General features: G+C 41.1%; 2 protein-coding genes across 2 annotated transcripts in view; one reads left to right on the plus strand and one right to left on the minus strand.

The window, feature by feature from the left end:
• Positions 1 to 24553, plus strand: part of snx29 (sorting nexin 29) — a 212957-nt gene extending 188404 nt beyond the window's left edge. Inside the window, exon 21 of the mRNA XM_067368585.1 lies at positions 24221 to 24553. Coding sequence (XP_067224686.1) covers positions 24221 to 24224 — 4 coding nt within the window. The 3' untranslated portion in view covers positions 24225 to 24553. The remainder of the gene's footprint in view (positions 1 to 24220) is intronic.
• A 47-nt stretch (positions 24554 to 24600) lies between these two features.
• Positions 24601 to 25796, minus strand: part of shisa9a (shisa family member 9a) — a 51204-nt gene continuing 50008 nt past the window's right edge. Inside the window, exon 4 of the mRNA XM_067368588.1 lies at positions 24601 to 25029. Coding sequence (XP_067224689.1) covers positions 24626 to 25029 — 404 coding nt within the window. The 3' untranslated portion in view covers positions 24601 to 24625. The remainder of the gene's footprint in view (positions 25030 to 25796) is intronic.

Here is a 25796-nt window from a genome sequence, read left to right on the forward strand (position 1 = left end):
AACTGCATTTTTAGTTTTTTGTTTGTTTGTTTGTTTGTTTTTTTGAATAAATTAACAGATAGGACATCTGATAAGGTCATTGACTCAACTATGGGCCATTTTGACTCAACTATGGGCCATTTTCAATTTTTGTTAACTGGCTTTTTTAAATGTTTTAAACATTTGGCTCAATTCTTTTATGCAATATCTTATCAGGTGAAGAGTTATAATATCTTGGGTTCCAACCTGTCCTTGGATCAATATTCAGACTGAAATCTTAATATAATCAATATGCTCCATACTGGTGTGTTGGATTATCTGGATACTACAAATAAGAAACTGTTCAAAACCTAGGACTGATTTCCTACAATTGCATCATTCAAGTAGCATGCTGACATCACTGTCAACTTTGACAGTGGAAATACACAGATGATCTAAATACGATAGAATGTGCATTCAACTGAATCCATCCAGACAAAAGCTACATATCCCCTTTATGTAAATATTAATGAGCAATTCATCATTTATAAATGCACGGAACATGTGCAGGCAAGTCACTTTTCCTGAAAGTTTGCAGTCAGTCTGTCTATTTTTTAATAATCTTTTTCTAGTCAATGTGAAGATATGTCTTGTGGTTGCAAATGCAGACACGTCCACCATTTTAGTACACATTCAGCATCTCAATGTAAGATTAAAGCAAGTTTACAAGTTTCCACATCTTGTGGAACCAGACAGACGACCCTCTGAGGAGGATATCATACATTCAATTTAACTCCATGTAGATGATGAGGATGGAGAGCACAAAAAAAACTTTCTCAGGCAATTACTTTAAAGTGCTGCACTAACAACGCCTGAGGGTAAATCCCTTTTCACGGATCCTTCCTTATTTCAGGAAAAACTTGTAAAGTGAAAATCAAATGAAAGCAGGGACTGTCTAGAATACACAGAAAAACACCACATGCTCATGTAGGAAATATTGTTCTTTTTTATGATCAAAACGTACATGTTTTATATAAAATGCCTGAGTGGAACATAACATTCATAATGTCTCATGAACCTTAAAGGGATAGTTCATCCAAAACTAAAATACTGTCATTTAACCTCTTGTCATTCCAAACCTGTATGGTTTTCTTTCTTCTGTAGAGCAGAAAAAGAAATTTTGTAGAATCATAATGTAGCGACTGAGATGCCATTCAATACACCATTATTTGTTATATTTAACAATGCCCTCACTCAACGAGCAGACCATGAGGTAGAGTTCTATGGCACTGCCCCTGAAAAGCAACTAACACCCCAAATGCAGTTAACACCAGGCCTCTGGGTACCGTGGTAAGAAAAGATCAGACTGGTTTACAACTCAAAGGAATTTCACTCTGCATTCACAGTCCATCCTAATCCTATAACCTCTATATAAAATCATTTCAGATATAATCACTTGTACAATCATGTATCTAATTTTTCTATGTAATCATATGTTCTTTAACATTGTTTTGCATATGTATTAATTCAAATGCTATTGAAGGAATTATTCAGAATGGCACATTGTAGGTTCTTAGGTCCTAGGTCAACATGCTCTGAGTATACTGTACCCAGTAAGAAAGAGATATTTTTCTGTGACCTTTCTGAGATTTGATAGAAGATTTGATTCAGAATGGCACATTGTAGGTACCCAAGATTACATATATAGCATGGTGGGTATCTATGAAATGCAATTTTTGAGTGTTCACACTGCACGTCCTTTTGCAGAGTTAGACGCATTCCTAGGTCAACATACTTTGTTGATCCTGGAACAACATTCCTGTCCAAAAATTTTGTCCTAACCTTATCCCTACCCCTAAACCTGACCCTACCCATAAGTTATCCCTAAAATCATAGGTAAATTATAAGTGAATAACACTGATGTAAAAGTACCAAACCCTGGTTGTAAGCCTAAACTGGACATAAACTGCAAACTTGTCCCTCAAATCTTTTTTTTTCTTTTTAGAGTGTACTTGGCTAAATCAGGTTCTGCATTCACGCTTGTAGTTTGGTTCTTTTGGTCCAGACCAAAAAACAAAATGATACATTCAGTCCTGGTTCGCTTAGTGTTCACACTATGTGTGTACATTTGATGGTATACAATGTTTATAAAATGTGTAAAGGAGTCAAAACGGCAGCAGAAATCCCTCCGTCAAACACATAAATGAAGATCTGCTTTGAGGAGACACAGTTCTGACACCTTGTACTGAAATTTGATGGGCAACATTACGACTATGACAAGAAAAAACAGGTATGCTTGAGCATTCTGTCCTTCTCAGGGTCGCATCTTGTAACATCATGTCCTGTTTTTGGTTCGTTTACATGCTTTTGGCCCATGTTGCGTTTATTTTTCAGTCAAACCGCACCAGAGTTTGTTTGGAAGCAGATTGAGACCCATCTTTTCACAAGTCTTGGTCCACATGTTTGGTGCGCACTTACAGTATTCAAATGAACCGCACTAACAGAGCAATCGCATCAGGTTTGTTTTAATTGAGCCAAACCTGCGAAGTGTGAACACACCCTTAATTTCCTTTATATTCATTTACATTACATTTTGCTAACTCTTTCCCTCCAAAGGAACAACTCCTTATTGTCTCACTCGCCTCCCAAGGGTGTGACATCTTGATGCTTTAAAAGATTACTGATCACAAGATCAAGCCCCCTTCCACTTCTTCCCCTTTGCTGATTCTGAGAAATGGAAGATGAGCTAGAAGTCTTCTAAGTTTGTGCCATGCTGCGGCCTTGTTTTTCCATTCATCATGTATCCTCTGACTCAAACTGGTTCTCTTTCATCAAGATAACTTCAGCAGACATCAACTGGAGCCTCAACAAACTGCATCAGGACACTTCTTTTCAAATGGGTGAGAAATGCATGCATCAAACTTGGCCTTGTTTACACCTAGTATTAAGATGAGTTTTGGTTGATTGGATCACAAGTAGACAAGGGAGACAAATACTGTGTACACCTGTTGTTTTAATCCGTCTCTTTTGTCCACATCCACTTCTGTCCTGATTTCTTCCAGGAAAGGGTCTATGGGCGGTTAAATGTGTGTTTTTTTCCCCCCTATCTTTTGATCTAATGGACAAAATAAGCTTGAGCAATTTACATATAAACATGCCCAGAGACAACATAAAACATACAGAGCTTTTGTTTCTGCTCTGATAGCCGCAAGACCACGCCAAATGCAAGTCCATGTTAGAAATCAGGAATGTTGAGAGAACATTGTGTTTTATATGTTTTTCGTTTTCAAACCAAATTTAGGTCTTCAGCCGGCAAAGTTTAAATCCCGTTTGGCAAACACGCTTCCCATAATGTTTACACATTAGGTCAGTAGGGGAGAGTAGGCGGCCTTTTGTGGCTATTCAAATGCATTCGACCACATTAGCGTCTGGGGCCGGGTGTTGACACAAAATTCGATTTGGTTTCGATTCACAAGCTTGCAATCCGATTTGATTTCGTTTCAATTTGATTTGATTCAATATCGATAATTTTGGATATATATCAGGAACAGTACATGGCAAATATTTTCAAGGGAAAAAAATCTCTCAACTAATGCTGTAAACTACATGGAAATTAGCTGGTACTACATTACCATAAAATGCTCCTCTCTAGAGTTAATTTTTCTAGCTGGAAGTTATGGTCACTAATGGTTTTGTCTGAGGTAAATGTGACGGTATGTGACATTGCTTTCAAGCTGTTTTATTGACGTCTTTCGCGGTTGAAATATTCTAAGCTATTCCATGAGACAGGATACGGATTTCGGTAAGTTGTACTGTATCTTTCAACATAACTTGAGGTGTTCATTCATATTTATTTCACACTGTAACTGGTATTAAAGGTGCCCTAGATTCAAAAATTGAATTTACCTCAGCATAGTTAAATAACAAGAGTTTAGTACATGGAAATGACATACAGTGAGTCTCAAACTCCATTGTTTCCTCCTTCTTATATAAATCTCATTTGTTTAAAAGACCTCCGAAGAACAGGCGAATCTCAACATAACACCGACTGTTACGTAACAGTCGGGGTGTACGCCCTCAATATTTTCATATGCCAGCCCATGTTCCCAACATTATGAAAGGCATTAGACAAGGGCAGAACGTCTGGATCTGTGCAGAGCTGAATCAACAGACTAGGTAAGCAAGCAAGAACAATAGCAAAAAATGGCAGATGGAGCAATAATAACTGACATGATCCATGATAACATGATATTTTAAGTGATATTTGTAAATTGTCTTTCTAAATGTTTCGTTAGCATGTTGCTAATGTACTGTTAAATGTGGCTAAAGTTACCATCGTTTCTTACTGTATTCACGGAGACGAGCCGTCGCTATTTTCATTTTTAAACACTTGCAGTCTGTATAATGTATAAACACAATTTCATTCTTTATAAATCTCTCCAACAGTTAGCATTAGCCGTTAGCCACGGAGCATAGCCTCAAACTCATTCAGAATCAATGTAAACATCAAAATAAACACTGTACTTATGAGATTAGACATGCTGCATGATGAACACTTTGTAAAGATCCATTTTGAGGGTTATATTAGCTGTTTAGTTTTAGCATATTATATTAGCTGTTATATTAGGGTTATATTAGCTGTATATTAGTTTTAGCATAACTTTTTTTATGTTGTTTAAGGCAAGCGTGAGCTCTTGGGGCGTGGAGCACCAGATTTAAAGGGCCACACACCCTGAATCGGCTCATTTCTAATTATGCCCCAAAATAGGCAGTTAAAAAAATGAATTAAATGGGGTATTTTGAGCTGAAACTTCACAGACACATTCAGGGGACACCTTAGACTTATATTACATCTTTTTAAAAAAAGTTCTAGGGCACCTTTAAAGCAGAGGAGATGATCAGTTCACATGCGCTTTGCGCTGCCACCTCTCTTGACCTGATGTGCTTCAGCGATCTGTCACGCCACATTAACCCTTTGATGCACAACATGGGTCAAAAATGACCCGGCTGAGTTTTTATTTTCTATATCTTTGCAAGAAATTATTTTAATCATTCAGTATTCCAGGTATTCCTCAATTAACTTGTTTTTGGTCATCACAAATCCTCATTTTAATTTTTTCTTTCTTACTTTTTTAATAAAAATCATTTTTGTATTACTACCCTTCTAATGCGCAACATGGGTCAAAAATGACCCGTATTCATTTCCTATGTAATTTCAATCATGGTTGAGTGTTTCTTTGCTGAATCTTTAAAAGAAATGTATTTTATCATTCATTTATTCCAGGTATTCCTTAAATATCTTGTTTTTGATTGTAAAAAATCATTATGTTAATTTTTTCTTTCTTACTTTATAAACAAACACAGTTTTTGTCTGTCTACATCAATTTTACACACATGGGTCAAAAATGACCTGTATTCATTTCCTATGTAATTTCAGTCATGACTGAGTGTTTCTTCGCTGAATATTTGAAAGAAATTTATTTTATCATTTATTTATTTCAGGTATTACTTAAATATCTTGTTTTTGATTTTCTACAAATAATTATGTTTATTTTTCTTTCTTACTTTATAAACAAACACAGTTTCTACATCAATTTTACACACAATTTTACACACATGACCCATATAGAAATCTTTAAGATTTGCAAATTTTTGCAAGTAGGAACATATTTACTGCAGACAACTGTTCATCTGCCACACATTTTTGTCATGATCATGAGTTGGAGTGCCCCGTTTAGCCACCAGAGGGCACTCCAACATGGATTTTTGTCACCTGTCTAACTACATTACCCATAAGACACTTCCCTGGACTCATTATCTCATTGTCATTGCACTCAGCTGTTTTGTGTTTGTTCATTAGTGTCTGTCTATTTAGTCTCAGTTGTTTCTGTCCTTGGTTGTGGTTTGTTATGTATTGTTACGAGCACTTTTTGTTACCTCTGGCTTTCTGTTTTTTGTGGACTGTTATATGGATTTTGACCCTTGCCTGTTCTCTGGATTTTGACCTTGGATTACCCTTTAATAAATGTTGCAACTGGATCCTACCATCTTGTTCTTGTGTGCACCGTGACAGAACAAACCACCACTGCAAGATCCAGCAGCATGAGCTTCCGGATTCCTCCGCCAGCCAGTGAGTCCACTCCAGAGCCTGCTCTAGCCAGTGAGTCCACTCCAGTCCCGCATGCTCTCCCTGTCAGTCCTATGATGGCCAAGAGGACTGTCTTCACCTTTTATGTTTTGGCAGTCTTGCGTGCCTGGAGGATGCACTCAGAGCAGCCCGAGTCCGCTCCAGCCAGTGAGTCCGCTCCAGCCAGTGAGTCCGCTCCAGCCAGTGAGTCCGCTCCAGCCAGTGAGTCCGCTCCAGCCAGTGAGTCCGCTCCAGCCAGTGAGTCCACTACAGAGCCCACTCCAGTCAGGGAGTCCGCTTCATCCAGTGAGTCCACTCCAGAGCCTGCTCCAGCCAGTGAGTCCACTCCAGAGCCCGCTCCAGCCAGTGAGTCCGCTCCAGCCAGTGAGTCCGCTCCAGTCCCGCATGCTCTCCCTGTCAGTCCTATGATGGCCAAGAGGACTGTCTTCACCTTTTATGTTTTGGCAGTCTTGCGTGCCTGGAGGATGCACTCAGAGCAGCCCGAGTCCGCTCGAGCCAGTGAGTCCGCTCGAGCCAGTGAGTCCGCTCGAGCCAGTGAGTCCGCTCGAGCCAGTGAGTCCGCTCGAGCCAGTGAGTCCGCTCGAGCCAGTGAGTCCGCTCGAGCCAGTGAGTCCGCTCGAGCCAGTGAGTCCGCTCGAGCCAGTGAGTCCGCTCGAGCCAGTGAGTCCGCTCGAGCCAGTGAGTCCGCTCGAGCCAGTGAGTCCGCTCGAGCCAGTGAGTCCGCTCGAGCCAGTGAGTCCGCTCGAGCCAGTGAGTCCGCTCGAGCCAGTGAGTCCGCTCGAGCCAGTGAGTCCGCTCGAGCCAGTGAGTCCGCTCGAGCCAGTGAGTCCGCTCGAGCCAGTGAGTCCGCTCGAGCCAGTGAGTCCGCTCGAGCCAGTGAGTCCGCTCGAGCCAGTGAGTCCGCTCGAGCCAGTGAGTCCGCTCGAGCCAGTGAGTCCGCTCGAGCCAGTGAGTCCGCTCGAGCCAGTGAGTCCGCTCGAGCCAGTGAGTCCGCTCGAGCCAGTGAGTCCGCTCGAGCCAGTGAGTCCGCTCGAGCCAGTGAGTCCACTACAGAGCCCACTCCAGTCAGGGAGTCCGCTTCATCCAGTGAGTCCACTCCAGAGCCTGCTCTAGCCAGTGAGTCCACTCCAGAGTCCGCTCCAGCCAGTGAGTCCGCTCCAGCCAGTGAGTCCGCTCCAGTCCCGCATGCTCTCCCTGTCAGTCCTATGATGGCCAAGAGGACTGTCTTCACCTTTTATGTTTTGGCAGTCTTGCGTGCCTGGAGGATGCACTCAGAGCAGCCCGAGTCCGCTCCAGCCAGTGAGTCCGCTCCAGCCAGTGAGTCCGCTCCAGCCAGTGAGTCCGCTCCAGCCAGTGAGTCCGCTCCAGCCAGTGAGTCCGCTCCAGCCAGTGAGTCCGCTCCAGCCAGTGAGTCCACTACAGAGCCCACTCCAGTCAGGGAGTCCGCTTCATCCAGTGAGTCCACTCCAGAGCCTGCTCTAGCCAGTGAGTCCACTCCAGAGTCCGCTCCAGCCAGTGAGTCCGCTCCAGCCAGTGAGTCCGCTCCAGTCCCGCATGCTCTCCCTGTCAGTCCTATGATGGCCAAGAGGACTGTCTTCACCTTTTATGTTTTGGCAGTCTTGCGTGCCTGGAGGATGCACTCAGAGCAGCCCGAGTCCGCTCCAGCCAGTGAGTCCGCTCCAGCCAGTGAGTCCGCTCCAGCCAGTGAGTCCGCTCCAGCCAGTGAGTCCGCTCCAGCCAGTGAGTCCGCTCCAGCCAGTGAGTCCGCTCCAGCCAGTGAGTCCGCTCCAGCCAGTGAGTCCGCTCCAGCCAGTGAGTCCGCTCCAGCCAGTGAGTCCGCTCCAGCCAGTGAGTCCACTACAGAGCCCACTCCAGTCAGGGAGTCCGCTTCATCCAGTGAGTCCACTCCAGAGCCTGCTCCAGCCAGTGAGTCCACTCCAGAGCCCGCTCCAGCCAGTGAGTCCGCTCCAGCCAGTGAGTCCGCTCCAGTCCCGCATGCTCTCCCTGTCAGTCCTATGATGGCCAAGAGGACTGTCTTCACCTTTTATGTTTTGGCAGTCTTGCGTGCCTGGAGGATGCACTCAGAGCAGCCCGAGACCGCTCCAGCCAGTGAGTCCGCTCCAGCCAGTGAGTCCGCTCCAGCCAGTGAGTCCGCTCCAGCCAGTGAGTCCGCTCCAGCCAGTGAGTCCGCTCCAGCCAGTGAGTCCGCTCCAGCCAGTGAGCCCGCTCCAGCCAGTGAGCCCGCTCCAGCCAGTGAGTCCGCTCCAGCCAGTGAGCCCGCTCCAGCCAGTGAGCCCGCTCCAGCCAGTGAGCCCGCTCCAGCCAGTGAGTCCGCTCCAGAGCCCGCATGCTCTCCCTGTCAGTCCTATGATGGCCAAGAGGACTGTCTTCACTTTTTATGTTTTGGCGGTCTTGCGTGCCTGGAGGATGCACTTAGAGCAGCCCGAGCCCGCTCCAGCCAGTGAGCCCGCTCCTGAGCAGCCTGCTCTCCTGGTCAGTCCTGTCTTGGCCCAGAGGGCTGTGCTCACTTTTTATGTTTTGGCTGTCCTGCGTGCGCTGAGGATGAACTTGGGCTCTATGGACTTTGGAGCAGTCTGCCAGCCCGAGCAGCCTGCTGTCGTCCCAGAGCGGCCCGAGCAGCCTGCTGTCGTCCCAGAGCAGCCCGAGCAGCCTGCTGTCGTCCCAGAGCAGCCCGAGCAGCCTGCTGTCGTCCCAGAGCAGCCCGAGCAGCCTGCTGTCGTCGCAGAGCAGCCCGAGCAGCCTGCTGTCGTCCCAGAGCAGCCTGCTGTCGTCCCAGAGCAGCCTGCTGTCGTCCCAGAGCAGCCTGCTGTCGTCCCAGAGCAGCCCGAGCAGCCTGCTGTCGTCCCAGAGCAGCCCGAGCAGCCTGCTGTCGTCCCAGAGCAGCCCGAGCAGCCTGCTGTCGTCCCAGAGCAGCCCGAGCAGCCTGCTGTCGTCCCAGAGCAGCCTGCTGTCGTCCCAGAGCAGCCCGAGCAGCCTGCTGTCGTCCCAGAGCAGCCTGCTGTCGTCCCAGAGCAGCCCGAGCAGCCTGCTGTCGTCCCAGAGCAGCCCGAGCAGCCTGCTGTCGTCCCAGAGCAGCCCGAGCAGCCTGCTGTCGTCCCAGAGCAGCCCGAGCAGCCTGCTGTCGTCCCAGAGCAGCCCGAGCAGCCCGAGCAGCCTGCTGTCGTCCCAGAGCAGCCCGAGCAGCCTGCTGTCGTCCCAGAGCAGCCTGCTGTCGTCCCAGAGCAGCCCGAGCAGCCTGCTGTCGTCCCAGAGCAGCCCGAGCAGCCTGCTGTCGTCCCAGAGCAGCCCGAGCAGCCCGAGCAGCCTGCTGTCGTCCCAGAGCAGCCCGAGCAGCCTGCTGTCGTCCCAGAGCAGCCCGAGCAGCCCGAGCAGCCTGCTGTCGTCCCAGAGCAGCCCGAGCAGCCTGCTGTCGTCCCAGAGCAGCCTGCTGTCGTCCCAGAGCAGCCCGAGCAGCCTGCTGTCGTCCCAGAGCAGCCCGAGCAGCCTGCTGTCGTCCCAGAGCAGCCCGAGCAGCCCGAGCAGCCTGCTGTCGTCCCAGAGCAGCCCGAGCAGCCTGCTGTCGTCCCAGAGCAGCCCGAGCAGCCTGCTGTCGTCCCAGAGCAGCCCGAGCAGCCTGCTGTCGTCCCAGAGCAGCCCGAGCAGCCCGAGCAGCCTGCTGTCGTCCCAGAGCAGCCCGAGCAGCCCGAGCAGCCTGCTGTCGTCCCAGAGCAGCCTGCTGTCGTCCCAGAGCAGCCCGAGCAGCCTGCTGTCGTCCCAGAGCAGCCCGAGCAGCCTGCTGTCGTCCCAGAGCAGCCCGAGCAGCCTGCTGTCGTTCCAGAGCAGCCCGCTCTCCCTGATACGGCCACGGAGCACCCTTGGCCAGCCCTGCCGCCAGCCCTGCCGCCGCTGCTGCCCAAATGTCTTGCCCTGCTGGCGCCACCTAAGCCGCCTGTCCTGCCGCCGTCAACCAAGCCTTCTGTCCTGCTGCCGTCGCCCAGGCTTTCTGCTCTGCTGCCACTGCCCCGGCCGTTTGAACCGCTGGAACTCGCCTGGTCAGTTCCTCCAGCGCCGCCCTGGCAACCAGCCAGGACTCCAGACCCCAGGGAACCCGCCTGGTCCGTTCCTCCAGTGCCGCCCTGGTATTCAGCCAGGACTCCAGACCCCAGGGAACCCGCCTGGTCAGTTCCTCCAGTGCCGCCGTGGCATTCAGCCAGGACCCCGACCTTTTTAGAGCCCCCGTGGTCTGTTCCTCCGGCTCCCCCCTGGCCTTCGGTTGGGGGCTCTGGTCCTGGCCCGCCGTCCCTCCCCCTGGTCCTCCTCCAGTCCACCTCCCTCCTGAGAGTTGTTTTTTGTTTTTTTTCATGGAGCGTCTGGTAGCCGCTCCGTAAGGAGGGGGTACTGTCATGATCATGAGTTGGAGTGCCCCGTTTAGCCACCAGAGGGCACTCCAACATGGATTTTTGTCACCTGTCTAACTACATTACCCATAAGACACTTCCCTGGACTCATTATCTCATTGTCATTGCACTCAGCTGTTTTGTGTTTGTTCATTAGTGTCTGTCTATTTAGTCTCAGTTGTTTCTGTCCTTGGTTGTGGTTTGTTATGTATTGTTACGAGCACTTTTTGTTACCTCTGGCTTTCTGTTTTTTGTGGACTGTTATATGGATTTTGACCCTTGCCTGTTCTCTGGATTTTGACCTTGGATTACCCTTTAATAAATGTTGCAACTGGATCCTACCATCTTGTTCTTGTGTGCACCGTGACAATTTTACATCTTAACAAGGCTACTTTTGTATATTTGATGGATGTAAGTCTTATTATATTTAATATATTAGGCTATATATTTCATAATTTTTAATTTGTCATAAATCAATGCAATTGGTCATCCTTTATGTCTGTCAGCGTTCCTGAAATGTAACAGTTTTGGACAAATACAACATGAGTCAAAAGTGACCCGAATTAGTTATTTTCTATATTGCATATATTACAATAAATTAATTTTATCATTCATTATTCCATCTATTACTCAATAACCAAATCCTTATTTTAATTTTTCCTTTCTTTTTGAATGAATTTTTTTGAATGTGTGTGTCATTACCTTTCTAAAGGCCAACGTATACTTCACTTTTTATGTGTACGTGAGGGTCAGCATAAAATTTTTTTGTAACTTTTTATAATTTCCGCCGGATTTCTGTAACTGTGTATGTGCAACCCTGCACATACACATTTAAATTGCGTTTGACTGTTCGCAAAGTATACTTTCAGCTTTTTTTACAGTGATGTCATCATCCACCTCAGTTCTGTTGAGGACCAGCCATTAACACTCTAGATAAAGAAATTCAAAATCACTGTTGATCGATACACTTATTATATATTTTCACTGTTGGACAGAAACCTTGTTCAAAACTGTTACTTTTCAGGAACACTGATAGATGTAAAAGGTGACCAGTAGCATTGGTTTATGACAAAATTATGAAATATAATATACAGCCTATTATATGAAATATAATATGTCTTTCATCCATCAAATATACAAAAGCAGCCATGTTGAGACATGAAATGTGTGGCGGATGAACAGTTGTCTGCAGTAAACATGTTCCTTCTTGCGAAAATTTGCAAAGGTTTCTATATGGGTAATTTTTGACCCATGTGTGTAAAATTGATGTAGAAATAAAAAACCTGTGTTTGTTTATGAAAAAAAGAAAGAAAAAATAAACACAATGATTTGTTAAAATCAAAAACAAGATATTTAAGGAATACCTGGAATAAATAAATGACAAAATACATTTCTTTCAAAGATTCAGCGAAGAAACGCTTAGTCATGACTGAAATTACATAGGAAATGAATACGGGTCATTTTTGACCCATGTGTGTAAAATTGATGTAGAAACTGTGTTTGTTTATAAAGTAAGAAAGAAAAATAAACATAATTATTTGTAGAAAATCAAAAACAAGATATTTAAGTAATACCTGAAATAAATAAATGATAAAATAAATTTCTTTCAAAGATTCAGCGAAGAAACACTCAGTCATGACTGAAATTACATAGGAAATGAATACGGGTCATTTTTGACCCATGTGTGTAAAATTGATGTAGACAGACAAAAACTGTGTTTGTTTATAAAGTGAACATAATGATTTTTGTCAATCAAAAACAAGATATTTAAGGAATACCTGGAATAAATGAATGATAAAATACATTTCTTTCAAAGATTCAGCAAAGAAACACTCAACCATGATTGAAATTACATAGGAAATGAATACGGGTCATTTTTGGTTTTCATAGCTTGTGCATCAAAGGGTTAAACGGCGGTTATTTTTTTGAATTTCGTAAGAAAATGGACAGAATTTGAAATCTGAGACTTTGTTTCAAATCAAAAGTAACAAAGCACAAAGCTTATCGCCATTTATTGAATGGGAGAACCGCTACAGTGTTCTATTCATTCATCAGCTGAAAACAGACTAGACTAATCAATTCTTGGGATTTAAGAATCGATATCGGCTCGTAAAAATGAGAATAAATTAAAATCGAGAAATCAATATTTTTTACCCAGGCCTAGTCTACACTATGCAAGCAATCCAGTTGAATGCCTTTTCGAATACCTCTGAAAGTGGTCAAAAGTGGACAAGCTCAAAATGTTTTAGACCCAGTTCACACCTGTATTTAGCATCGTCTACTTGTGATCTGATCAACCAAAATGCTTCTTAATACCAGGTGTAAGCAGGGCCTTAGTCTGATTAGTTGATACATTATAGCATCCTTACCCCTTTTAAAGAAGGTTGTGTTTGAACTAAGAAACTGATGGTTTGCTCAAGGCTGTTGATCTGCTGAATTTCAAACAATGCTACAACATTATGCTTCAGCTCTCTTTCTATTGCTAAACTGTGTGCATGTACGTGTATATAGTTTAATGTAGTTAATAAAGTCATGTTCGTGTCACACATAAAGTTGTGTGTGGAGCGTGCTCATATACTGGAGTCCCTAATCAGGATGCGATCACAGCTACATGCTCTGAGTAGTACTGTACCCAGTAAGAAAGAGATATTTTTCTGTGACCTTTCTGAGATTTGATAGAAGTGTTCACTGGACGAACAAGTTAACTGATTGAGTATTAATTTTGCTGCATCAAGGTTCATTTCAATAACTGATCCAGATATTTATAAATAATTATAATGAGATATAATTAATTATTAATATTTCCCTTGAGCTAATTTGCTGCAATAAAATGATCATAAAAGTAGTCCATACCAATCTTTCACTATAATCTAAAGTCTTCTGAGGTCATACAATAGTTTTGTGTGAGAAACAGATTGAAATGTAGGTCCTTATTCACTGAAAATCTTGTTCATGTTTAGACAAAAGTAGCGATGCCTGATGCTTGAACTAATTGTTTTTTTAGTCAGTTAATCAGTTGATCCAGTTAACAAAGCCAGTCTTAATGATTCGTTTATGAGTTTAACACACTAATTTAATACTCCAATATCAGAATTCAACAGTCCATAGAGGGAAAGATAATAAATGTGCAACTTAAAGTTTGGTTTGACTTCAAATGTGTATGTGGATCACTATATGATCATTTTAAGGTGCCTTTCTGCCCTTTTTAAAGCTTGAAAGTTTCTGTAATTGCTTGGTGAGAAAGTCGTATGGGTTTGGAACAACATGACGGTGTTTTCGTTTTTGGGTAAACCGTCCCTTTTAAATATTCTTTTCATAGCTTAGTGAATGAATGTGCAACGCATTTTATTGGTTTGCAACCTAAATTTGTTTGAATATTATCATTTTGCACCAGCAGATATTGAAACTATAAAAAGGCAATAAAGTAAAAAAAAAAAAAAATAATAATAATAATTTTTCTGGAAAATTTAGATAAATATTCCAAATATGGAAATAAAATCTCTTTTGTTTTTCTTTCTTTTTTTGGTAAAATTTGTCATACTGTATAGTTTTATATACACAGATATACAATCTCTCAAGGGGCTGCATCAAACACTTAAGTTCTATGAACTATTGTGCCTCAAGCATGTTAGAGATATAAAAATGGCTTTGTGTATAATTAGGTCAGATCTATTCATCTAAATACATTTCATTTTTTTTCTCCAGAACATTATCAGCAGACAACATTTATGCTGATATTTGGAGTTATAATTATTCTCTGGAAACCTTCTAAATGCATCATACACGGCTGCAAATGTTGTTTCATAGCGACTTTAATTTTCAACCACTTTCCATAGTTATTGTTTTTTGGAGGGGCGAGATTTTCTCCAGCTGTATTTCAGAGTGTCGGAAATGAGCAAATGAGTATGCTCTTGTGAATCTTTATGGAGATGCTTCACCCTTGGTCAGATCTGATTGGTGTGGAGAGCCCTCACTGCATATGGCAACAGCTGCACATCTCCAGTCTGCATGCATGCCATATACTATGAAGTGTGACAAATACCAGGTGTGTGTTGTTGTGGAAACAGAATAGCAATGAAACTAATTCCACACTGTTGTGTATTGTATTTGTTCTGTGTTCTTATACATGCTGATCACTTGAAAAGATCACAGAATATAACTTGTAATATTCATAATTTAATCTCATAAACAGCTCGTTTGTCTTACAGGGCCCGCACAAAAGGGTACAATCACATTCACATCTCATTGAATAGGGTTCCAGCAGCTTTGTCACCCATTCAGCCATCTGTTAATGCTGGCTAAGGGCCCAACACAAGGGCACAACCAGTATGGCCAGGTTGGCTCATGCCCGAGGTGTGAAAATTTGCATGAAACAGGAGGAACGTTTACACAACAAGAAATAGCTCCATTATACTGCATACACACTTAGACAACACTGTAGGCATCTCCTCTGTCTATTATTTGTATTTGATTTTGAGAATAAAGTACCTTTTACCTTTTATTTAAGGAGAATTATGTTTAAATCTATATTAAGAAAGTTTCACATTTTAGTTATGATATCATGCCATCATGGACCATATGCAATCTGTTAATTATTTCCCAAATTCATTAAATGTTAGTTGCTGTGCTAATTAAAAGCTACTTAGACATTAAGTTGAATGTATAATATTTGTTCATAAGTGGAGGGATGAGTTACTGATGGATGATTGTTTGTTGTGGCTGAGCATGATGAGGAAACTGATGAATCTTTCAGTGACTTGATGGAGTCAGTGCTAAGATTCTTCCCACAGTCATCAGCAAATCTAGTGCAATCCATATTCTTTTGGAAGAAATAACACTGTAAACAATGCTAGAAATTGCTGACTGAGAAAGAAATACAGTATGAGAAGCCTGAACTCATAGAAACTTTTAGGTTCAGTAAGATGTATGGGAATTACCTTTTACAGTCGGTACAAAAAGTATTTGACTGGCAGTTCAGTCTATTGGTGAATACTTTTGGTTTAATTGAGCAATCTCAGACTTGCAAGAATGCTGATGTAATATTCACGAGTGTGTTGTATAAATCCAATTCACAAAGGTAATTTTGCCTTTATACAGCAGTTCAATAAACAAGAAGTTAATATCGAGTCATTTACATTTAAACACAATATTACCGTTACTTTGTGTTTTGCTCTGTCAGTGAAAATAATTCTAAACAAAACTGAATTAACTGTTGTGCATTTCTAAAGAACATAGAGTAGCTGTTTTGTTCTTGCTTGAATCAGTGTTTTAGAACAAATAAGTTGAGTTAATGATTCAATGACTCACCCATAAAAGCTTGTTTCATTCCTGAATGAATCAGTATATTTGAATGAATCAGTTGAATAAATGCAATTAATTTACCATTGTGTAGTTCTGAGGAACATACAATAGCTGTTTCGTTCTTGCTTGAATCAGTGTTTCAGAACAAATTAGTTGAGTTAATAATTCAATGACTCACCCATAAAAGCTTGTTTCATTCCTGAATGAATCAGTATGATTGAATTAATCAGTTTAATAAATGCAATTAATTTACCATTGTGTAGTTCTGAGGAACATACAATAGCTGTTTCGTTCTTGCTTGAATCAGTGTTTCAGAACAAATTAGTTGAGTTAATAATTCAATGACTCACCCATAAAAGCTTGTTTCATTCCTGAATGAATCAGTATGATTGAATTAATCAGTTTAATAAATGCAATTAATTTACCATTGTGTAGTCCTGAGGAACATACAGTAGCTGTTTTGTTCTTGCTTGAATCAGTGTTTCAGAACAAATTAGTTGAGTTAATAATTCAATGACTCACCCATAAAAGCTTGTTTCATTCCTGAATGAATCAGTATGATTGAATTAATCAGTTTAATAAATGCAATTAATTTACCATTGTGTAGTCCTGAGGAACATACAGTAGCTGTTTTGTTCTTGCTTGAATCAGTGTTTTAGAACAAATTGGTTGAGTTAATGATTTAATGACTCACCCATAAAAGCTTGTTTCGTTCCTGAATGAATCTCAATGAATTGTTTGAATGAACGGGCTGAATTAATCATTTTGTATTTCTGTTTTGTTTTTGCTTGAATCGTGTGTTTTAGAACAAATTGGTTGAGTGAATGATTTAATGACTTGTATAACAAATTAAATCACATATCAGCCCTAAATAGGTCTGTTCTGCACCAAAAGTAATTATAAAATGTTTTTTTTTTTTTTTTTCCCGCAGGGAAATTTCTGGATTTGAAGACACAGTACTGCTTCAGGTTGTTTTAAGTGCTCAAAATAAATGTAAGAATAAGAGCCCCACAAAAATCTTACTGTCGTCTGAATTTAGATGTGAATAAGTATAGCTGTACCTGTATAGCTGAAATGATCTTCTGCTGCTTTTGTTCTATTATATTCATGTTCCATTATTAGATATTTCCACAGCTTACACTGAGATAGGATCCTGTCTGGCTCGCATGAATAGGAAGATATATTGTACTGATGAGTATGTTTATGCATGCGCTTGTGTGTGTGTGTACCTGAGTCTCTTTGCAGTTTGCTTGATGCCTGCCATTCTAATTGTTTTCTGAGATAAGCAGCATTTCTCAGTGGGATGAAGCTTTATTGTCCCTGAGAGTGGAGCGAAGCTCGTCTGTTCTTAGCTGAAGTGTGTGCTGTTTGTGTACTTGCTGTTCTCTCATAATGAGAAACACCATAACATCAATTTAGTGTAATTATTGATATACCTCCTGTGTCATACAGCATGATAGGGCTATACTGCAGTGGTTTTTGGTTGTGCTTGGTTCTGTGCCAGTTGCTATGGTTAACAAATGCTTATAGCCCACATCCAGTGGTTTGGGTTAAAATCTTGTAAGTAACAAGAATAGAATCCTTCAGTCTGTAGAGCCCTGCTTGAACCAACTGATTTACAAAGCCAAGTGATTTTTACAGGCTTCAAAGCAGAAATATTTTACTTTTTGCCAATTTTTTTTTTTTTTTTTTTGCAAGAAGAAGCAATTTTGCATATAATAAAAGCGATACTGACTTTCATTTAGTAATGAATGTTGTTAAGTCAGGTTAAAAGACTCAACAACAAAGGCTTGTCTGATGTTTTGATGAATATGCATATAGTTTGTTACCTCTTTAGGTTCTAAACTAAAAAAACAAAGAGTATGAAATCTAGTTTGCACTCCAACTTTGTCTTGGGTGGTCATTCTTAGTGTTTGGACACTAAGTTGAAACTGCTGAGTATTGTTTGGGGTCTATCTCAGATGATTGCGCTAGTGAATTCCAGAGCATAAACAATGGACGCAGCACTCCCTCCCACTCACTCCTCCATACCACCACCCCCTCTCCACCTATCTACAGTTGTTGCCGTGGAAACATACAAAGAGATTTGTAAGCAGGCGGCTCAAGTTCTGTTGCCATGACAACGGCTGGGTTTCATCAAGGCTTTGGGGGTCTAGTTCTCACAGTTTTTCCAAAATTTGTGACCACCGCCAGATTGTCGACTTCACATTAAACCTGCAGTATAAGCAGTAAATTACTCCTGATTGCGAGGAGGAAATATTCTTTGTTGAAATGGACCGCAGAGCGGGGGCTTATTAAAAGGCGCTTGTGGCGTCTTACGTGACCCAGCTTCTCTTTCTGGATATGCTGTGCAAGACTCATAAATTACCACTGATGAGAAAATTCCTCTTCCTCTGAACATTCATTATGGGCATAAAATGAGAATGGGCTTTATGAAAACCTAATTGTTGGATCTAAAGGCATTAAAATGGCCCATGTGAGCTTCATTTCCGCCGAGCGCTCACCTGTCATAATTTCATCATAACATTATTCAGGAGCACAAATGAAGCTAAAAAAACCTGACAGTAACAAAAAGGTATTATTAAAATTTCCAAAACTGCCACTCAGGTCTTAATTACTGCGGTAGACTAAAGGACCGCTATGAATATTATTACAGCTCAAGTCCCTCCGGTGATGACCTGTCTTACGACCCGTCATGGTTTATGTATCAATCTGAATCTCCAAGTTCTGAGCTTCTTCTGAGGTATACTTTAAAGGGCCGTTCACATAGGAAGCTTTCCAAAAAAATGGAATAGAATGCAGGGGTCTCTATTTTTTGTTTTTAAAAGATATCTTTCTATCAATTGATTCAGCATCATTATGTGGTCCCTGACATCCTGGCATGGGCATATTACATGCCATAAAATGTTCAAAGCCATATTTAGCAGCACATATTGCTGGTAAGTAGATTTTCTTCCAATGATGAATTTTACTATTGTTTGTTGTAATACTCAAGTGAAAATGTTTTTCATGTTTTAATAAAATGCTATTTTATTTGATTAAAAATAGATAAATGGCAACATGATGGATGTATGCACACTACACGCCTGCATAGTGCATACCTAAAGGACTATAAAGGAGACTTTTTATGGACATACGTCTCTGATGTTCCCAGACTGTGTATGTGAAGTTTTAGCTCAAAATATACCACAAATAATTTTTTATAACATGTTAAAATTGCCACTTTTGAGGGGTGCTGTTTTTGTGTGTGTCCCTTTAAATGCAAATGAGCTGGTGCTCCCGGCCTCCTTTCAAGAAGAGGGCAGAGATTCAAGAGCTCATGCTCCAGTATACAGGTGTAGGACAGATTGCCAGAACACCGGCAACAACAAAACAGGACAATCTCACACACTGAAAATGTCACAAAGTGGTGGAGTACAGCCTTATATGTTCAAACCGGAGTCGTTTGAGTTGAAAAGACTCTTATTTGTGAAGCATTCCTGTGCCAAATAATAGGCACAAATATAGACCTCACCTGTTTTCTTCTGGACATTTCCTTCAGAAATGAAATTTAACCCCAATGTCCTCAGTGACTCATATGGCGGGAGTCTATGGAGACTCTTATGTGCATTGGTATATTCCAAAACACAACACTTGTAATGCCTCTTTGGTGCAGACATTGTACAACTCCAGCTGCTACAGTGAGAATATAGAATTGGCAGACTTTGTGCTTTTACCTCAGAGCTGTGTCTATGTTAATAGGGCAGATCGTCACCGGCTTTGGCCAGGGCTTCTCCCTATGATGACGTCATCGTGTGGGGAATCTGAATCAACTCATTTGAAGAGACTGCTTTTGATTAATGGAATTTAAAAAAAAATGAGTGAGTGGACATTTGCCATTATAGACTGGTTGTTCTCACACACTTCGGACACACATCGATGTTCAAACACCTTATAAAAGTTAATTTTGCATAATAGATCTGCTTTAAAACGTAAGTTCTTCATCAAAATTAGTATATATTTTTAAAGTATTGGAATACCCACAGTTGTTCAGTTGAGTTGTTGACTATAGAACTGCTCACACTGATTCAGTCCAATTCATGAATATATAGTTCAGACCGGTTTTGTGAACCAGTTCAACTGATTCATTTGAAAGATACAAATTAATGTTTGTACATGTTAACACAGAAAAACAGCACAGATGGAAGCAATATCTGTTTCATGAAAAAAAGTCTTTCCAATGACCCTGTTCACTCACGTTTTTAAAGATTCGTTCATGAATCAGGCCGAGTTCTCCAGTGTATCTGTGAACTGATTCTCAGAAGCCAGTCTGTCTAAGCAGCCATAATTGCAGCCCTTTGACACAAACCGAGGCCAAAGACAAGATGGAAATGCTCACATTATCTCTGAATCAAAGACCTGAGCTCATTTCATTGGTAAGGCTTGGTGAGGAGTCTCTTGTGTTCCCTGCACTGGTTTATTCTCACACAGATAAAGAGAAGCAGTGCTTTGAAAGTTTTTTATGTTCCACATGACCAATCCCAGGATCAGTCATTTGTCTCAGACAGGAAGTTAGTGTTACAGGGGCGAACACTCAGGGGAGAAACAGTGGGAGATAAAAGTGTACCTCATACATAAATATTCATGTCAGTTGTGGATGAGGTTTGAGAAATTGAATCTCATTGCAGTGACTCACCATATGACAGGCGCTAGATCTGCAGACTCAATGTGTTCATAGGGCTTTCAGTAATCATGCCCTTAGACCAAGCAGAGGACTGGTGGGTGCAATGGCTTATCATCTCTATGAACCAGAAAAACTACAACATCGATGGGTAGAATATAGTACTCAGGCTTCAATGTACAGAATCAACTGCAGCAGTGCACACAGCCTCTGTAGAAATACCCATAAGAGATCATTGTCCAAGATGACAGATTGCATCAGTGATTGTTTTGTGCACTGCATTGTGTTCTGGTTTAAACCAGTATGAATGAAAAAGTACTGCTATCTATAAGGACTGACTTTTTATGGACATAAGTCTCTGATGTTCCCAGAGTGTGTATGTGAAGTTTTAGCTCAAAATACACCACAAATATTTTTTATAGCATGTTAAAATTGCCACTTTTGAGGGGTGAGCAAAAAGGTGCTGTTTTTGTGTGTGTCCCTTTAAATGCAAATGAGCTGGTGCTCCCAGCCTCCTTTCAAGAAGAGGGCAGAGATTCAAGAGCTCATGCTCCAGTATACAGGTGTAGGACAGATTGCCAGAACACCGGCAACAACAAAACAGGACAATCTCACACACTGAAATGTCAGAAAGTAGTGGTGTACAGCCTTATATGTTCGAACCGGAGTTGATTGAGTTGAAAAGACTCTTGTTTCTGAAGCATTCCAGTGCCAAATAATAGGCACAAATATAACCTTACCGATTTTCTTCTGGACATTTCCTTCAAAAATAAAATTTAACCACAATGTCCTCAGTGACTCATATGGCGGGAGTCTTTCTGTCTGTCTGTCTGTCTGTCTGTCTGTCTGTCTATCTATCTATCTATCTATCTATCTATCTATCTATCTATCTATCTATCTAATCACATTTCTAAAATGGACATTAAGTTTGTGTATACTGCTGTCTATATTTTGTGAAATAACAGCTTAGAAGAACATTGACCTTTTTAACATATAATATGGATGAAATCAACTTGTTTTTTGCATTAGTTTGTCCAAGCAAGCGCTTTTGTCATATAAACATTCTCACTGGTCCAAGTTGAACAAGAGAGATGCGTAAAACCTGAGAGCTTAACATTCTACACCTGTACAAATAAAGAAAACCAAAAACCTATATTGTGAATTTAACAGTAGACATTCCTAAGTACATAATGATTCAATCAAAGTACAATTAAATGAACCTTCACCAATGAGATCAGTTTAGAGTATCTTTATTAAATGTCAAATCTATACAAAGACACTGCACAAAAATAGTATTTACATTACTGTTTTAAAGTCAGATTATCTGCCATGTGGTGACATATCCTAATGTAAACTCACTGTAAACAAAATGAATTGCACACTCATAGATAAGAACAAGTAGCAATACTGAAACACGAAAAGAAATATATAAGCCCTTGAATCTGATTAGTTTCTCAGTATCCACATTATCATTTTCCAACTTCAAATTAATCATAACCTCATAACAATCAGACTTATCTCAGGCTCAGTCCATTAATCACAGTCAATACCATTTCTCAACCTCATTTCTCCCATAATTGAAATTAGGTTGTGCACATAATTTAGAAATTTTCTGACTGGAGTATAAAATGCAGGGAGTCAGTGAGTGCTTCATTTTTGCGAATACGCTGTGATTTTTGGTCCTATTCAATGCCTGTGCTTATGTATATATGTGAAACGAACTAACATAACTTGGACTAATATTCATGCATCAATTGATTTAGCAATGAATCATTCGCATTTGAATAAATTTTATCCACTAATTTATATTGCCATTATCTAAATACTGTTGTTTCACTGTTTCTGTTCTGGCTCGTACTTTTCTGAACAGTTTTGTATTGCAGCACATATTGTCTATTTAACATTTCTCTTTGTAAGTCACTTTGGATAAAACCATCTGCTAAATGAATAAAGATAAATCTATCGCTTTTTGCATTATATTGATACTATTTTAAATTAGAAAAATGTATACTAATCACACTGGTGTTGGCATTCATGACAATACTGTACATCCTATGTATAGAGCCAGATAAGCCTTACAGAATAGTTTTTCTGTAGAATAATATTTTTTGCTTTGTCTCTCCAGTTCATGTAGACGTTGAATAGTAAAATGCAATGCTCAGCCTGGGTCCTCAACAAACAAATGCAATCGGCCACCCGCTCTCCTAATGTGTCTGTGTGCTGAAAAGGCCGGTTCTGATTCGGTTAACTAGGTCACTCGCACCCTCGATCTTAATTTGCCGAGCAGAACTTTGATTTCTGGCAGCTCAACAAGGCCGCCACAGAAACGGGCTCATTCAATCGCTGGCTGTTTCCAGGCACCTGTTCAGAGGTGAATGTGTGCAGCTGAGGATTGGATTAGCTGACTTATTCTTGCTCAAAGTGCCTGAATCAAATCAATCAGAGTCCTTTCCTTCCCTGCTCCTCATCTGGGACTTCCTCGGAATTGCAGCAGATGAAAGACTTGCTGCCTGTTCCCTGGCTATTTCTAACAAAACACCACAACAGCCTTTGATGGACCTCAGAATTTGGTGTGTGTTATGGGATATTTAAAGGCTTTACGGTGCACAGTTATACTCTATACTTTATTTATTCTCATGCTTCTTTCTATTGTAGCTTTAGTGCATGATGGGGTAAAGGAAAAGAATTCAAAAATAAAACTACCGTGAATAAATTTGCAAAAGTAAAATTTCCTGGTGCACAAACAAGCATTTACGGCACTGCTCACTGCATGCACACAACAGAATAACTGAGAAGCATGGAGCAGACAGACATTTTACCGGGCAGTGAGGCTGACGGGATCCGTCCTAGACTAGAGTTATTCCACATGATCTGGTTCCCCTGCAATCACGGGGAAGTGCAGGAGCAGGTCAAGTTCTTTGGGTTGATATTTCCAGGTTTACGCATTGCTGAATTAACTCAATTGGATACAACAAAGTTCATCGACCTGTGTACAAAAACCTCACAACGCAAAATCCTGTTAGCATCAAAGACAGCGATGGAAGGGGAAAAATAAAGATGAAGAGAATGAGGAAAGAAAAAGCTTTATTTAATCTTCATCTCCAGAACTACCACTCCATTAAAAAACATGTTGTCTTGAACATACTATTGAATAAAACAAAATAAATAATTATATTTAAATAAATAATGCTGAACACAACAACTTCAACCAGCTACTTCTTGGCACAATGTACTGTATAATCTGCATAAATATATCGGCAATGGTATAAATATACTTTTATGCTATCGCATCTGTTTGGGAAAAAAATAAAAAATAAAATGCACCTCCTGTACGACACATTTGTAAAAGTGCAAAAAAAAACCTTACATGTGGCAGCAGATACAACTACTGATGACATTTTGACAAATATTTCAACATGCTCATATGCGTTTGAGAGTACACATGAAAAAGTAATGCCGAATGTTACGCAAAAAGGAGACCAAACACATATTTCCAAAGACACAAGTTGTGTCCAAGCTTCCGTGTTATTTAACAGTGTTGCTCATGGCATGACAATGCTACCTCGGCATTAAATACTCCATACATGTGACCATCGCTACTAATACTCTTCTGATTTCAAGCGTCATTTGTTTAGTTGCTTGACCGAGGTGCTTTATAATGAGAAAACAAAAGGCACAGCCTCAAACCTAGTGTCTTTTATGCCATCTACATCAAATCAATATCACACCCAACACATTTTCTCTATATTATTTCAGATAAGAGCATCACTTTGTGTCCACACCAGCCCTTTAATATCTGGGATCGATAATCCGGTAAGTTTCATTTCTGTAATGTCTCATCTCTCCATAGCCATTCTTTCCGTACACGTTTATTAGACCTTATTGCTATTGATCTGAATCTTTTCGTGTGCCAATTCTTTACATCGGTTTCCTTTTACCTTTTCATTGACAGAACACAAACACATCATTGTTACAGTGGATATAAATTGTGGTGAACATTTCCAAGTGTCCCTGGCCTCACAGTCAGTGGATGTTATCGTGAGGGCATAACATGCTCACCCCTGTTGTGCCTCCAGTCCACTAGGGGCAGTGTGGAGAGTCCTTTCATGACAATAATCACTTTTGGCTCTCTGCCACTTGCTTTGAAGCGTATTCAGCCTCTTACACAGTCACCTCTGTCTTACTGTTGGTTACAAAGTAGGGTTGCGTTGGTAGGTAATGATGACTGCGGGCAGTGTGTAGCTCATTAACTCGTTCCACCGTGCACATCTTCCTAGGCCCGTAGGTTTTGCGGCGACCTGCAGTCTCTGCGTTCTCCCAGCTCCTCAGCATGCCGGGGTTTGCGATGGTATTGGAGCTGTAGGCCATTGCGGGATGGGCCACATGGGCTTTAATGCTCTTGGGCTTCTGTCCATTTTGCTTGAGGCACGGGACCTCTGAGACGTAAGAAGCCGTGGGCTCCACGTGCTCCATTCTGACTGGATGAAGCGGCAGGCTTCCCTTAGCCGCCAACTCGACCAAGTGGCGGTGTTGCTTGTTGAGGAAATCACCATTGGCTTTGGCCGCTGATGGCAAGATAGAGAGGAAGAGTGAGGTTAGTTGAGCTCAAGGGAGATTGCAATTGTGTGAAGTTGTCAGACATAAAAGGAGAAACTGAATTTTCCATCAGATAGAAGAGTACAAAAAAGCATTACTTGAAATTATGCTACAAAAATGACCTATACAGGGAGCTATTTAGGAAGAAGTAGAATAGATGCTATTATTTCTAAATTAAAATTTTAAATAGGACTGTTTTGGCACATTAAAACTAACATTATGTTGTTTCTGTAGAAAATGAGGCACACTGTGTACCAACTGTAATGGCTATTTTTGACTGAAAGGATATATTATGAATACTGAAAATATTATACAGATTAAAGAGGTCATGTCATAAATAATATATCATAAAGATGGATAAAGGGGTCATATGGTAACACTTTATTTTAGGGTCTTTTAACTAGTTGCTTATTAGCATGCATATTACTAGCATATTGGCTGTTTATTAGTACATATTAAGTACATATTATTCTGCATGACCTTATTCTACTTTTTTTTAATCCTGCCCAATACCTAACCTTAACAACTATTTTACTAAATATTAATAAGCAGTAAATTAGGAGTTTATTGAAGGAAAAGTCATAGTTCATAGTGAATATGTGTTACCGGTCACATCATATTTTTTATTTTTTATATTTGATAACACTTTATTTTACAGTGTTATTGTTACATACATGCATTTAATATAGTAATAACTAAAAATTATGCATAATTACATGCAACTAACCCAAAACCA

The sequence above is a fragment of the Chanodichthys erythropterus genome, chromosome 19 (genome assembly GCF_024489055.1).
Source record: "Chanodichthys erythropterus isolate Z2021 chromosome 19, ASM2448905v1, whole genome shotgun sequence".
NCBI lineage: Eukaryota > Metazoa > Chordata > Actinopteri > Cypriniformes > Xenocyprididae > Chanodichthys > Chanodichthys erythropterus.